The sequence below is a fragment of the Scyliorhinus canicula genome, chromosome 10 (assembly GCF_902713615.1).
Source record: "Scyliorhinus canicula chromosome 10, sScyCan1.1, whole genome shotgun sequence".
Classification (NCBI taxonomy): Eukaryota; Metazoa; Chordata; class Chondrichthyes; order Carcharhiniformes; family Scyliorhinidae; genus Scyliorhinus; species Scyliorhinus canicula.
In genome coordinates, this window is record NC_052155.1 from 117,238,428 (window position 1) to 117,254,116 (window position 15,689).

Sequence of the window (15,689 nt, forward strand, 5' to 3'; positions counted from 1 at the left end):
CAGTTGTTAGCAAAACTCTGAAATGTTATTAGAAACCACCTCCAATGTTGAAATTTGTAGTTTGATTAACTGGACATTATAAGCAATGCGTGACATTCAGCCACAAAAGGGAGCCAAGGATGTCTCCAATTCAGAAAACAATCAGAGATTTATCCACCGTTTTTTACATTTTCCACATCAATTCACCCTTTAACCCATTTGAAAGCATCAATCTCTTGTTGAGGGAATAGTTGAAAGGGTACCCAAGCACCATTCATTCGGGTACCTTTTCAGAGTGCATATGCTTCATAAGAACATATTAGATATGAGAAGGATTCAGCCATTCCTACCCTCAAACCTGTGCTACCACTCAATAAGATCGTGTCTAATCTGATTGTGACCGCAAATCCACTTTTCTGCCTTCTCCCATAACCCTTGACTTCATTATAGATAAAACATCAATTCAGCCTTGAATATATTTAGTGAAATGGACTCTACAGGAGGAGGAGGGGTCTCTACCTCATAGCCTAAATCTACTTGGCCAGTCCACCCCAGTTAGTCAATACAGCTAAACAGATGGTTGATAGCTCTCTAGTCTCAGCAGTGCTATGGGGAGCATTTGTCACTGCTGGGACTGCAGCCAGACCACAACAGCATTCAGTGTTGGAGCCGGATACAAAAGGAAGCTGGAAGTTCCAAGTGATGGGAGCGACAAGAGTTGGAAAGTGTAGCAATATCACGGTTGTATTGTAGTTCACCAACTGACCACTAGGAGTCTCACTAGTATATAAGTGAATGTTAAAGTCAGCTGACCTCAGACTGGCTGGAGGAAGTTGAAGAGAGAGGTTGCTTGGTATGATTTTATCATTTCTTCATCTGTTGTCTTGTATATAGTTTACCCACAGTTAATGTTCATAAAACATTTATAGCTTTAGCTACAAGTGTTCTTGTAATCAATCAGGCCATCTGACAAGAACATTACAGAAAGGATAAATGCACCTTTGGGAGAGCCTCCGGTGGGAAGACGGTGTCCTTTAATGAAGCACCCTTAGCCCTTGACCAAATATCCAATGGAGCAGTTAAAGATGCTACATAATTGGCATGGGTCTTTCTCAGTGGAGGTAAGAGGAGGCTTAAGTGGCCATTAATTGGCCAGGCATATCACCCAATGCTTCCCACAGCACTGGTAAAACTGAAGTGTGTGTGGGGGGGGGGGGGGGGGGGGGGGAGGGGGAAGGAAGGTTACCAGCAGGAACAGTGCCCATGGCATGGCCGCCAACTTTACATTCCCCCACCTGGCACTACCATCTGGGACAGAGAATTACAAACATTCATGACTCACTGAAATAAGAAAGTCCCTCTTTCCTGTCTTAAATGGGCAACCCATTATTCTGAAACTATGATACTAGTTCTAGATTCCCCCACAAGAACAAACATCTCATAAGCAAGCCCCATCAAAACCTTATGTGTGATGAATGCAGGATTTTAGAGATATTGGATTATATACATTTGGCAATTTAAGGGTTAAAAGCTTGGATTAGAGTGTGTTTGATTGCATTAGCCATGTTTTTAAAAAGAATCTTGTTTTGCTGGACCAGAAAGCTTTCAGCAGCCAGAGGTGAAATTGACCATTGTAAAAACCTGGGCTAATGCACACTCCTTTGATTTGGGGGATTCCCTGAGGGGTTAATTTTTTTTCAGCCTGAGGAGATGATGTCGTTGCTGGGTGGAGCTAAGGTATTCAGACATTTTGAGAAAGCCTTTGAGTTGAGTTCTGATCTGGTTACCCTTTCGCCGACAAGTAAAGTCTTTTGCGCTTACAGTAGGGTTGTTTAAAAAAAGATTAATAGTATTTAAACCAGTGCAGAATTGTCGGAAGACAAAGGGGAAGCTGAAACAAACCAGTCGAAACAGCTTTTTGAAGACATTCAGCCAGAGTCTGCAAGGGTTCCAACAGGAGCCAAATCTGTTCTGGAAAGCACGTAGTGATCTGGGCCATTGGAATGTAGGATGGATTGTGAGCTTTATATGGTAGCGCAGTGGTTAGCATTGTTCGATTCCCGGTTTGGGTCACTGTCTGTGCGGAGTCTGACCGTTATCCCCGTGTCTGCATGGGTGTCCTCCGGGTGCTCCGGTTTCCTCCCACAAGTCCCGAAAGACGTGCTGTTAATAATTTGGACATTCTGAATTCTCCCTCCGTGTACCCGAACAGGCGGCAGAATGTGGCGACTAGGGACTTTTCACAGTAACTTCATTGCAGTGTTAATGTAAGCCTACTTGTGACAATAAAGATTATTATAATGTATTTTAAAAATTTCTTGTTGTTTAATTGGGAATAGAGATCGTAAATAAGGGTATTGTATTTACTGTATTGTGTAGCATTGTTTAAGGGGCAATTGTAAGCTATTTTCGAGTGTGATGTTAAAGAGCTCAATATTGTGTTGATAAAGTTTTGTTCTAAAACCAAACCTATTTCTTCGTGCAATCACTCCTGGAGCGAAGAATTCTTTCTGCATAGTCTTAAAACATAAACTAAATTATTTGGGTTTCGGTTCAGTATCCTAGCCACTGTTGGGGCCTGGTCTGGGATTGTGATATATGCTTCAATAATATTACACCTCGGTCTTCTAAACTCCAATTTGTATAGGCCTAGCCTGCTCAAACTTTCCTCATACGGCAACCCCAGCAGCCCAGGAAACAGCCCAGTGAATCTTCTCCGAACTGTTTCAATGCAAATATATCCCTCCTTAAATAAGATGACCAAAACTGTATGTAGTAATCCAGGTGTGGTCACACTAATTCTCTGTACAGTTATAGGAACACTTTCATCCATTTAAACTCGATTCCCCTTGCAATGAACACCGACATTCAATTTGCTATCCTAATTGCCTGCTGTTCCTCCATCCTAATAATTTGCCATTTGTGTACACCGACATCCAGATTCCTCTGCATCGCAGCATTCTGCAGTCTCTTGTCATTTAAATAATTTTCAGCTTTTCTATTCTTTCTGCAAAGTGGACAACCTCAAATATTCCCACATTATGCTCCATCTGCAAAACATTTACATAGAATTACATAGAATTTACAGTGCAGAAGGAGGCCATTCGGCCCATCGAGTCTGCACCGGCTCCTGGAAAGAGCACCCTACCCAAGGTTAACACCTCCACCCTATCCCCATGAACCCAGTAACCCCACCCAACACTAAGGGCAATTTTGGACACTAAGGGCAATTTATCATGGCCAATCCACCTAACCTGCACATCTTTGGACTGTGGGAGGAAACCGGAGCACCCGGAGAAGACCCACGCACACACGGGGAGAACGTGCAGACTCCGCACAGACAGTGACCCAAGACAGAATCGAACCTGGGACCCTGGAGCTGTGAAGCGATTGTGCTATCCACAATGCTACTGTGCTGCCCTTTTGCCCGACCACTTAATGCATCTATATCCCTTTGAAGACAGTTTATGTCCTCCTCACAACTAGCACTCCTACACATCTTTGTATCATCGGCAAATTTGATCACAACACACTCTGCCCTTCATAAAGTCATTAAGACAGTAAATAGTTGAGGCCCCAACATTGATGCCAATAGCACTCCATTAATTAGTTTGCCAATTTAAAAATTACCCATTCACCCTGATTATGTTTTCTGTTAGTCAGCTGATCATCCACATGCTAATATAACAGTGGTTAGCACTGTTGCTTCACTGCACCAGGGACTTAGGTTTGATACCCAGCTTGAATCACTGTTTGCAGAGTCTTCATGTTCTTCCCATGAGTTTCCTCTGGGTGCTCCGGATTCCTCCCGCAAGATGTGTGTTAGGTGATTTGGACATTCTGAATTCTCCCACATTGTACCCGAACAGATGCCGAAGTGTGGCAACTAGGAGATTTTCACAGTAACTTCATTGCAGTGTTACTGTAAGCCTACTTGTGACACTAATAATGATTATTATTATATATTACCCTGAAAACCAAGAGCGCTTGTTTGGTAACCTTCTATGTGCCACCTTACTGAATGCCTTTTGGAAATAAAAATATACTGCATCAACTGGTTCCCTTTTATCCACACTGCTACTTACTTCCTCTAAGAACTCGAATGAATTTTTCATACACAATTTTCTTTTTATAAAACCATGTTAACTCTGTTTGATTGTATTATGATTTTCTAAAAGTCCTGCTGCTCCTTCATTCATAAATGATTCTGGTATTTTCTCAATGGCAAATGTTAGGCTAACTGGTCTATAAATGTCTTGCTTTTGGTTTCCCTCCTTTCTTGAATAGAGGCATTAAATTTGTAGTTTTTCAATCAGTTGTGATTCAATCTGTATATTCCAGAAACAGGGAATTTTGGGACATTACAAAATGCATGTAATATCTCTGCAGCCACTCCTTCTGATACCCTGGGATGCAGGCCATCAGATTCAAGGGACTTGTCTGCCCCTGGTCCAATAGTCTTCCTAGTACTTTTTCTCCAGTGACATTGATGGTTTTAAGTATCTCTCTTCTTTATTCCTCGATTTTCTACTACACTTGGGATGCTTTCTGTATGTTTTACTGTGAAGACAGATACAAAATACTTGTTCAAAGACTCTACCATTTCCGTGTTTCCCATATTAATTCTCCAGTTTATTCTCTAAGGGACCAACATTTACTTTAACCACTCTCTTCTTAGAATACTTGTAGAAGTCTTAGTAATATATTCTTGCTAGTTGACTCATATTCTAATTCCTCCCTCTTATTTTTATTTATCGGTTGCTAATTTTGAAAACTTTCCCAAACTTCTGGTCTACTGGTAATCTTTGCAGCATTGTATGTCTTTTCTTTCAACTTGGTACCACCTTTGACATCCTTCGGTAGCCATGGATCGTGCATCCTTTGTTGAGTGTCATGAAATACCTCCTTAAAGGTCTGCTATTGTTTCTCTGCTGCCTTACCTTTTAACCTAACTTCTCAGTCTGTTTGAGCTAACACTATACCTTTCAATCTAATTTCCCAATCTGTCTTGGCCAACACTATTTTGATGCCATGTTAGTTGCCTTTATTTTAAGTTTAAGATACTAGTTTCAGACCTAAAGACACTAGTTTCAGTGTGAAGCTGTGATTATAGCATCAGCAAGTCTTCACATGGTGTGTACCAAACCAAATCCCAACCAACATACAAAAATATGGGGCTGAATTCTCCACTGTCGGGATTCTCCGTTTTGCCGATGGCGTGGAGCTGCTCCACAATGGGAAACCCCATTGAACAGCCGGCGAAACGGAGAATCCCAACAGCGTGCTGCATCAGAAATCAGGGGCTGGATTCTCCCATACCCGGCGGGGCGGGGGGGTTCCGGCGGGATGGAGTGGCGTCAACCACTCCGGCGTCGGGCCGCCCCAAAGGTGCGGATTTCTCCGCACCTTTAGGGCCAAGCCCTCACCTTGTGGGCTAGGCCTGCGCCGGAGTGGTTCCCGTCCCGCCGGCTGGCGTGGAAGGCCTTTGGCGCCACGCCATGCGGGGCCGAAGGGGCTTCGCCAGCCGCCGCACATGCGCAGGGGTCACTTCCGCGTCGGCCATCGCAGAGGTTATGGCCGACGCGGAAGGAAAAGAGTGCACCCACAGCACAGGCCCGCCCGCGGATTGTGGACCCCGATCGCGGGCCAGGCCACTGTGGCCAGATCGCCACAAGACCCCGGAACCCGCCCGCACCGCCAGTAAGGGATGTGGTTTGATTCACGCCGGCAGGACCGGAATTACAGCAGCGGGACTTCGGAGAATCGCCGGGGCCGACCGGCGCGATTCCTGCCCCTGCCAAATCTCCAGTGCCGGAGAATTCGGCAGCCGGCGGGGGCAGGATTCATGCCGCACCCCCGGCGATTCTGCCGGGCAGGTGGTCGGAGAATCCAGCCCCTGGTGTGGCGGGTGGAGAAACCCACCAAGGACTCATTTTTGTTTTGATTAAAGTATCACATAGTAGACTCATGGCTATGGTCAGAGCATGTGGAATCAGGGAGAGTAGTGATGGCAAGCTGGCTGCAAAATAGAAATAAACAAACAATCTGATTAAAGACAGTTACCCAGGCAAACGAGGAGATTGAAATGAAAAATGAAAATCGCTTATTGTCACGAGTAGGCTTCAATGAAGTTACTGTGAAAAGCCCCTAGTCGCCACATTCCGGCGCCTGTCCGGGGAGGCTGGTACGGGAATCGAACCGTGCTGCTGGCCTGCTTGGTCTGCTTTAAAAGCCAGCGATTTAGCCTGGTGAGCTAAACCAGCCCCTGGTGATTGATGCTGGAATCAATGTTGATCACCATTTACATAAATGATTTGTAAAGAGAAATCAAAGTACAATATCAAAATGTACAGTTAACAACAAATTGGGGGTATAATTAATACTGAGCCAAAAAAAATCAAAAAGTAAAAATTAATACTGAGCAGGATTGACAAAAAACAAGACAGCATTAATAAATATGTAGAATAGACATGTAAATGGCAAATTGATAAGTGCGAGTTGGTGCATTTTCATAGCAGGCATAAGGAGGCCATAAAAATAAGAGGACCATGGAAAATAAGAATTTTAATGGGGTTGGGATCCAAAGAGATCAAGGGGTACAGGTAAGGAAATCATTATAAGCAGCAATGCAGGCGAAGCACTGGGATTCATTGCTTCAGGAACAAAATTTAAAAAGATTACATCAAATTTATTTTGAATTTCAGTTATGGTACAGTGTGCATGGTTCTGTTTTCTTCAGGCTGGAGGTCTTTTCCTTAAAAAAGACTAAAAATTGTACTGGAGGTATGAATTTATGAAGGTTCAATATGTAGAGTGGCTGTATCGTCCACATTCCTGTCTGCATCAATGGGATGGAGGTGGAGATGGATGACAGCTTCACATTCCTAGGTGTGCACATCACCAACAATCTGTCCTGGTCCACCCATGTTGACGCGACAACCAAGAAAGCACAACAATGCCTATACTCCCTCAGGAAACTATGGAAATTTGGCATGTCCACATTGACTTTTACCAATTTTTACAGGTGCACCATAGAAAGCATTTTATCTGGATGCATCACAGCTTGGTATGGCAACTGCTCAGCCCAAGACTGTAATAAACTACACAGAGTCATGAACATAGCTCAGTCCATCACACAAACCTGCCTCCCATCCATTGACTTGGTCTACACCTCCTACTGCCTTGGGAAAGTGGGCAGCATAATCAAAAACCCCTCCCACCTGGGTTATTCTCTCTTCCAACTTCTTCCAATGGGCAGGAGATACAAAAATCTGAGAATACGCACTAACAGGTTCAAAACAGCTTCTTCCCCGCTATTACCAGACTCCTCTTATGGACTGAACTGATCTTTTCACATATTTTCTCTACTGAGTAGTACTACACTCCGTATGCTCACCTGTTGCCTGTGCCTATGTATTTACATTGTGTATTTATGTATGTCCTAGTTTTTTTTGTCATGCATGGCATGATTCGTCTGGACTATACGCAGAACAATACTTTTCACTGCACCTCGGCACATATGACAATAAAACAAATCCAAATCCAGAATGTTTGCACTTGTGGGGGAATCCAAAATCTAAGGACACTTAAATGCAAGCTATCTATTCATAGTACAAAATAAATTCTGTGGAAACTTCTCCGAATGGTTGGAATGTAGAACTAATTACCACACAAGGAGCTTGAGGGTCGGCTTGATAAGCACATGAGAAAAAAAGAAACGTAAGAGTATGTTGGTATGGGGAGATGAGTGGGAGGAGGTATATGTGAAGCACTAGCAGCAACATTGTCCAAACAGCCTGTCTCTGTGCTATATTTTCTGTGTACTTCTATGCAACATATATTTCCAACATGGATCGTTGGTCAAATCCTTCCAAAGCCAGGTCCACTGAAATCACCAGACTTAGCACAGACAAAAGATTCAATATTGCATGAACAACCTGTGCTATCAGGAGAACTAAGCTCTTTGCCATCAGGACAATCCATTTTCATGCTGCTTTTGTTGCAAATTTGTTTGACAAATCAATTGCTGCATATCAAAAATACTTCCCAACTTGTGTGAGGTTTCATTATTTTACACCTGTCCTGCCAAGTTCGGTACTGAAAGCATATCTTGCTTTTTACCATGCAGGTGAATTGATAGAGACAAACTACTGTTCAAAATTATATGAAGAATGGCATGTGTATTGATTATAAACAAGTTTCTACATGCCTTCTTGGTCGTGTCTATGCATGGCAATTTGTGCAGGACCCCTTGAAATAGTATTCTGAAAGTTTGAATGGAGCAGACAGTAGCAATGGTGGAAGCAAGAGTGTCACTAGGAGAAACAGACATTTGCCACATAGTTGCTAGAAATAGTTTAGCTCAGATTAGACTATATCATCATCCCTCACTCGGTAGTTTATGATGATAGATTTATCAGCTATTATGTCATAGTTCAAGGTAAATCAACCATTTAGCCCCTTCAGTGCCACAGTTTACAATAAAGCCTATAGTTTATATATGAATCTTTGTATCTTCAATCGTAAGTAAAATGCAGCTTGTAGATTTTTTTCATTTTCATCCTTCGTGCAGCACTGGCGGCCTTTCATTGAAAAAAATGTATGATTCAGGAATGTGACAATGGTAGATAGATAGACTTTCATTAGTATAATGCTTTTCATGACCTCAGGATCAACCAGCCCGAAGACTGATGATAACAGAAGTTTGATAACCAAATTGTTTTGTAGTCAATATGGCACTTTTAGCACTGTCGCGCTAGAGGAAACTCGGCATTCAATTTGCACAGAGCAAGCTTCCACAAACAACAATGTGATTGATAATGATCACATAATCTGTTTTTATGATATTGATGTTGGGATAAATGCTAGCCAGAAAATGAAGGATAACTCTCAATATCTTCTTCAAAATGCTGATACAGCATCTTTTATATTGACCCAAGAGAGTAGAATTGATTACATGTCTGAACTAAAAGATTGCACAATTTGATCATGCAGCTTTTCCTCCGTGCAGCACTAGAGTGGCGGTCTATATTTTTGTTGCCAGGTTTTTGGAGTTGCATTTAAACCAACAATTGTTAGCAAAAGTGCTAATAACTGAGCCATAGCCGGCACCATAAACAAGATCAGTTTCAAAGATGTCAGCATGGGAATTATGCTGTGGGATAATAACATTTGAATAGTTAATGCATCTGACTGGAATTTTTTTGTCTGTTATTTTAGTGGCGGCATTAGCCCATTTACACTTAGCAGGTGAATATTTGTTTTAAAATAGCACAAGGAATTTGAGACAAATGCTTTGTCTTCACATGCTATTAACCCATAGAGAAATTAAAGTCCTGTGGCAGGAAATATAATTGTTGTTGGATTAGTTGTGCCAAAACAGTATTGGTGCCCTGTCCCAGGACTGGGTAGAAAACACATTAATTATGTGTGGAATTTTAACATTAAAAATAATATTAAATTTGGGTGGTAAGTTAAAGTGTTAAAAACCTGAATCCTGACTCATACCGGCCTCCAATCCCCCAAATCCACAAAAAATGTGTGCATTTTCAACACCTGTGTAGACAAAACCATACATTTTCTAAAAGAGGGAGAGAAATCGGAAGCTGAGGTACCTTAGTCCAACTTTGCCATCTACTTGCAGAGTAATATTGGCAGTGTAATTGGTATAAGGTACCTGTGGATGGGAGGAAGGAAGACAATACTTCAAATAAAATTATATTTCAGTGTATTTCTAAAAATTGAAGACAATGTGAATTTAAACATAGACTGACTAAATATGCAGTTGAATTTAGACATTTCCTCTTGGAAGCAAGCCGGATTATAATTTTACAGTGAATGAAATTTTTATGTTATAATGAAATTGCTTCAATAAATCTAAGCCGTGCACTATAGATGCTTGAAAATGAACATTCATGCTGAGGCAAACTGTTCAAGAAAGAACATTCTCAAATGCAGTAACCTGTATCAACAAAATATGGTTTAGAAAGTGTATGAGTTCTGAAACTCTTCACTGTAACTAATGCTGTGCAACAGACAGAATTTTTTTTTAGACAAAGTAATTATTTTACACTTAGCTGGGATTCATGCCATGGAATGTCGGGGAATTGTCAAACAAAGCAGAACACCATTACTATTGGGTACCTGAAGTTTAAAAAAGAACACTCAATTTGTATGGCAGCGTTTGTATGCATCAGATAACAATACTGCAGCAGTGATAACACTCACATTAATAAGAGAAGACAAAAATGTTGCTTTTCAAGTGTTCTCAAAACTAAACAATCTGCTTTCTGACAACGGATGGAACTCAGATCACAAAATATTCATGAATACCACTTGTTTTTGTTTGAGTTTTTCACAAAATTATGTAAGTGGGTTTTTAGTGAAGCCCCAAAATATGACTAGCTTGACAAAACTTCTGACCATGTTATGCTACATAAGCAGTCAAAATATCACAAACAATAACTGATAATAACCATGAGGAATTAAGCTTAATGAGCAGATCTAGGGCCAAATTTCAGACATCCGAGTGTTACTAAGCTGATGATCACATAATCACAATTATATTATACGTTTTGGCCAAATTTCGCAAACACATCATGGACTCACATGTTCTATTCTAGGATTAAATGCTTACAAACGTCACTGACAAACAGTATTTCTTTGGTAATTATATAATTTATGGAGCCTACATATAGTTTAAGTACCAAACCTTCAGCAGGAAGAAAAGGCAGTTTGAGTGGAGCATGCATAGTGGCTATGGTTACAGTAAGATTGTCAACTGTGAGAAATAGACTTCAATGTCACCATTGCTGGAATAGCCCAGATGAGATTAGAACATCTTTAACTTACACTGACATTTATTGATCCCGTCATGGTGAAAATAAATCAGTCCTTTAGGTCCATTAGTGTCACAGACTTAATAAAAGTAGAATCATAGAATGGCTCCAACACCAAAGAGGGCCATTTGGCCTATCGAGACCAGGCCATTTCTAAAAGAAAACACACATGTAGTCCATATATACGCTTTTAAGTGAACTAATAATGGGAGGGGAAAGAGAGACACCTTTTAGTCTATTAAAATCCAGGATTCAAAATATAATATTAATAACATAAAAATAGTCCACTCAGTCCTTTGCGACTCTTCCACTATTCAATTAGATCATGGCTGATCGGCATCTTAACTCCATGCATCCCATACACGCCATGCATTTAAAAAAATAAATTTAATGTATTTTGTTATTGGATTGATTTAATCCAATTCTTTTTTTCCCCCAATTAAGAGGCAATTTAGTGTGGCCAATTCACCTACCATGAAAATCTTTTTGGGTTGGGGGTGAGACCCACACAGCCACGGGAAGAATGTACAAACTCCACATGGACAGTGACCCAGAGCCGGGATCGGTCCTCGGTGCCATGAGGCAGCAGTGATAACCATTGCGCCACCCTGCCGCCATAACTCCATGCATCCTGCTTGGCTTCCTAACCCTTACTCGTCAATTAAAAATTGATCAATCTTAGTTTTGAAATTTTCAGTTGACCTAATCTCAACAATCTTTTGAAGGGTGACAGGGGCTTAAGAGTCCTAGATTTCCAGGTCCCTTTGCATGAAGAAGTGCTTCCTGACGTTACCCAAATGACCTAACTCTAATTGTAAGGTTTGTTCCCCTTGTTTGGAACTCTCCTGCCATAGGAAATAGTGTTGCTCCAATTAACACATCAATTCTTTAACACCTTAAAGAAATCAACTAGATCACCTCTTAATCATCAATAATTATATCAAAATACTGAATTTGTATCTTGCCAAACTAATGTATTTCCCCATTCTCATATTGGCAGTTCAATGAATAATATTGGTTCAACAGGCAATGCAAGAAACAGAGCTTTACATCTGCAATCATTTAATTGAGAACAAGGAAGCAACATAAATTTGACAACACGTTTTAGAGATTACTTGTTACGATTTGAAGGCAGCCAGGCACAATTCCTCTCCTTTACCGTTGTTCAATATTAAACACTTCAAAACTATACCAGAAATCATTAACTGGTTAAGGAATAATGTTGCAATTCTCAACGTATGCAAATATATTTTATCACAAATATTCTACACATTTCTCCAATTTTACTTTCCAATATGTTTGTCATTTTCCAGATACAGAATTGGCAGGAAGGGCGGGGGTGGATTTTTTTGACAAGCATTATGTTACAGACAAGAAGTGAAGGTATTCATCCCTACTCTCAGGAGGTCCATAGTACAAAATAGCTTGAACAGCCAGTGTATAACAGTTTAGCAATTCCTGAAAGCAGTGCCTGTTTTGAAGATTTGAAGATTGCAAAGGAAGATCAGTTCTTGATAGATTTATTTCACTAAGAGTCATGCAAACTTAGAAACCTGTATAACAGAACCAAATATGCATCATTTTTAGCCTGAGGAAAGGTAGGGGGAAGGTAGGATATAATTATTGAGTTATCACTTCTAGGAGATGGGAGGAAATTCAGCTCGGAAAAAAGATATGCAGTGTTTCCTAAATCAGTATTGGTTCACAGAGTTGTTATTTTATGGGACTGTTCGAATAATTGTAGGTTTGAGCAAGATCATGTACTACTTTTAACTTCAAAGACTTGCAAATGTTAAGTCATATACAATTCATCTGGGTTCAAATTAATCATGTTTAAAGCAACTTTAGAAGTTAGTCAGAGGGTAGGTAACTACACAATATAATAACTCACCTTGAAGCAGCTATATCCACTTTTGTTCTGGCAATTGCTGCTGCTCGATGTGCTCCTTCTGTCGCTCTCCCCACTTTTTCTTGTATTTTGCTGGTTCTGATGGGTATAAGGTGTTTTTTCTTTCCTCGGACTAAAATGTTATTTTTATATTTTCCTTCTTCCTTTGTGCCATCTGGAAAAGTTGTACATCCATAACCATTCCTCTGATTATTCAACCACTCCCCCTCGTATTTCATACCATTGGAGCGTTCACTTACACCAAACCCACTGCGTTTGTCATTTTTCCATTCTCCCATATATGATTCGGTTGTGGTAGCATCAACATGATCTTCCACTGGTAAATATTCAGAATCACCTTCTCCAAAACTGATTGTCGAATTGGCATCACTATTTGCTGAACTTATTCTACTCATGGATGCCTCACTCCGAGCAGAGCTACGTTTGCTAGCCAAAGATGACTTGGATTCAGATCTTTTGAGTTTCAGGTTTCCCAGGAGTGATCCTCTTCTGAAAAAGCCCTTTTTCTTGCCAGTCATTAATTCAGTATCACTGTGAAATGTGAGGACAAAGCCGCCTCTTGTGCCAGCTGGACTATCGGCAGATATATCATGTAGAATTGTGCCATTGCTCTGTTCACTTCGAAGAGATGCTAGGGAGGTACGGAGAGGTGAGCGGATGACTGTGGCCATACCAAATGGCACACTCTGGCGTACACCATATCCATGACGCATTCCTCCGGCCCACTGTCCTTGGTAGGTTCCTTCAGAACATGGATTAAAAATGAATTACAATGTGTACTTGAACTTTAAAAACCCAGTACATATATTTAACGGAAAACTGGGACTTTTTTTGATAATCCAGTTGTCATTGTCCAGTCAAAAAAAAGTATATTCAACAACTATTGCAGTGTTTCAGGTTTTTGTGAATACATCAGCCTAGGAGTTATATACCATCTTTCAGTGGGATTTTTTGAAAAAATCTCTCCACACAATTACATGGATATATAATTTTTCTCATCCTTAACATCCTTTGGTTGTAAAGTCAATACTGAATCTCCCAAATAGATTCAAACGCTTTCAGTATCTACCAAATTTAAGAATTATAGTTCCATATTTTACGTTACCATAATTCTCACGGTTAAAGACCATATAGATTTGTGGCAAAGAATTCAATTAGATGTCACAATCCTGTTTTTGTTGTAATGTCGCTACCAGGATTGCTTATTTAATACCGATACTAATAAGGGAAGACATGTTCAGAGATACGGAATGATGAAAAACAGTGAATATTGTAAGGTGGGCTGATGAATTAGGGTGATGTTCTATCTCAGCACGATAAGATTATTTGCCATTTATTTGCAAAAGATATGGAACCTATGTTATCAATTTCTGCCACTTGGAGATTCACTCTTGATCACTTTCTTAGAGTACGCCACAAAGAGGTGTCTGTTTCATAGGCAGAAATCAGACTGTTGCAATTTGTAACAAGATATTATGTAATTGTGTGGTGGTGTGAGGATCTAAGAGCCAGTAGAAAAGCTCAGTTGGAGTTCTGCAATGCAGGCAACCTCAACTGTGCAGGCCTTGTACTGTTAAGCTATCATTTTAGCTTCATCTGTAATGAGCTGTTCGAGTGGCTCAGACATGTCTGCGTCTTGTAAACTTTTAGCACATACCAAAGGTGGAAGTTCAAAAGTGAAACAGCTAATACTGTGCCTTTGGCTTGCACAGATACTATGAAAAGATCTCTGGCATTGCAAAGAATGCAAATGTAAAAGTTTACTTGATGCCACAAGTATATATAGACTAATCCTCATAGGGTCATTTTCCAAAGTAATGCATTATACTCAAAGATCACAGAGAACTGTTACAGCACAGAAGGAGTTCATTCAGCTCATTGTCTCTGCACCTGCTCTCCGACTGAGCATTTCGCCTACTGCCATTCTCTTGCCTTCTCCCCCTAACCCAGCTCATTCTTTATTTTCAAACAATTATCTCATTCCCTCCTAAATGCCTCGATTGTTTTGATAAAATTAACTAACACATTAGAGTTGAACAGGACTGGAAAACCCGAGGAAATATAATTTTAAACAATATGCCTCTGGCTTTTTCACTTCTGAAATTTGGAACATAGTTACATTGCTTAAGTATACAATATATTCTAACTTTCATCCTATCTTAGTCAAACCAGTTGGTGAATTTTGAGAGCATTAGGATAATATGATTAGAAATGCGAAATTAGAACATAATTCTTGAGAATCACGAAGCCATCAACTTTGCCCCAGCTTTGTAGCATGTTAGCTAATTAGGTCACAAACATTCAATGTACATTGATTAGAAAAGAATGGAATGGGGATGAAAGGCAGTGAAACTTATTGCTGAATGTTTGATGGTGCAATATTGTCTGAAACAGCTGCCATAATTATTTTTTTTTTGCGTTTTGCTAGGAACAGATTTTCATCAAAACAAACCTTTGTAAACCTATCCAAGCAAAGTATCTTTGTGTGACTGATTCAATGATTTACTAGTTAGTTGGACCAGTTGTAGTTATTTTATTCATAGAATTGGTATGTTTTGATATTTAATAAAATATGCATCCTAATTTCTAGATAAGGAATGCCACTTCATAGCAAACAGCAACAACACTTCAAAAACTTTTAATTTGCTGCGAAAAGTGCTTTGGGATATCCTGAGGTGCTGCATAAATGCAAGTTATTTTTAAAACCATCCATATGATTTTATGATACTGTGCTACCTTGCTACAAAGTAAGAATTTTACCAGGGTTTCAGAATAGAAATTAGATACTCAATCTCTTTGGATGAAGTCAACACATGATCAGCTGCATACACCCCACTTCAGTACAATAATTATTTCTGTGTACTCTATAGGGCTGTTTTGGAGACACTAGCAAAAGTCTCCCAGTCTGGTTATGCAAGGCCCAAATTGTTGCTGGAAGATTGATAAACCGGCCTTGCCAGATA

At 40.2% G+C, this 15,689-nt stretch overlaps 1 protein-coding gene across 1 annotated transcript in view; it reads right to left on the reverse strand.

Moving 5' to 3' along the window:
• jph1b (junctophilin 1b) overlaps nucleotides 1-15,689 on the reverse strand; it is a 170,831-nt gene that overhangs the window by 144,009 nt on the left and 11,133 nt on the right. Inside the window, 1 exon segment of the mRNA XM_038809632.1 lies at nucleotides 12,709-13,468. Within this exon segment, the coding sequence (XP_038665560.1) occupies nucleotides 12,709-13,468 (760 nt within the window).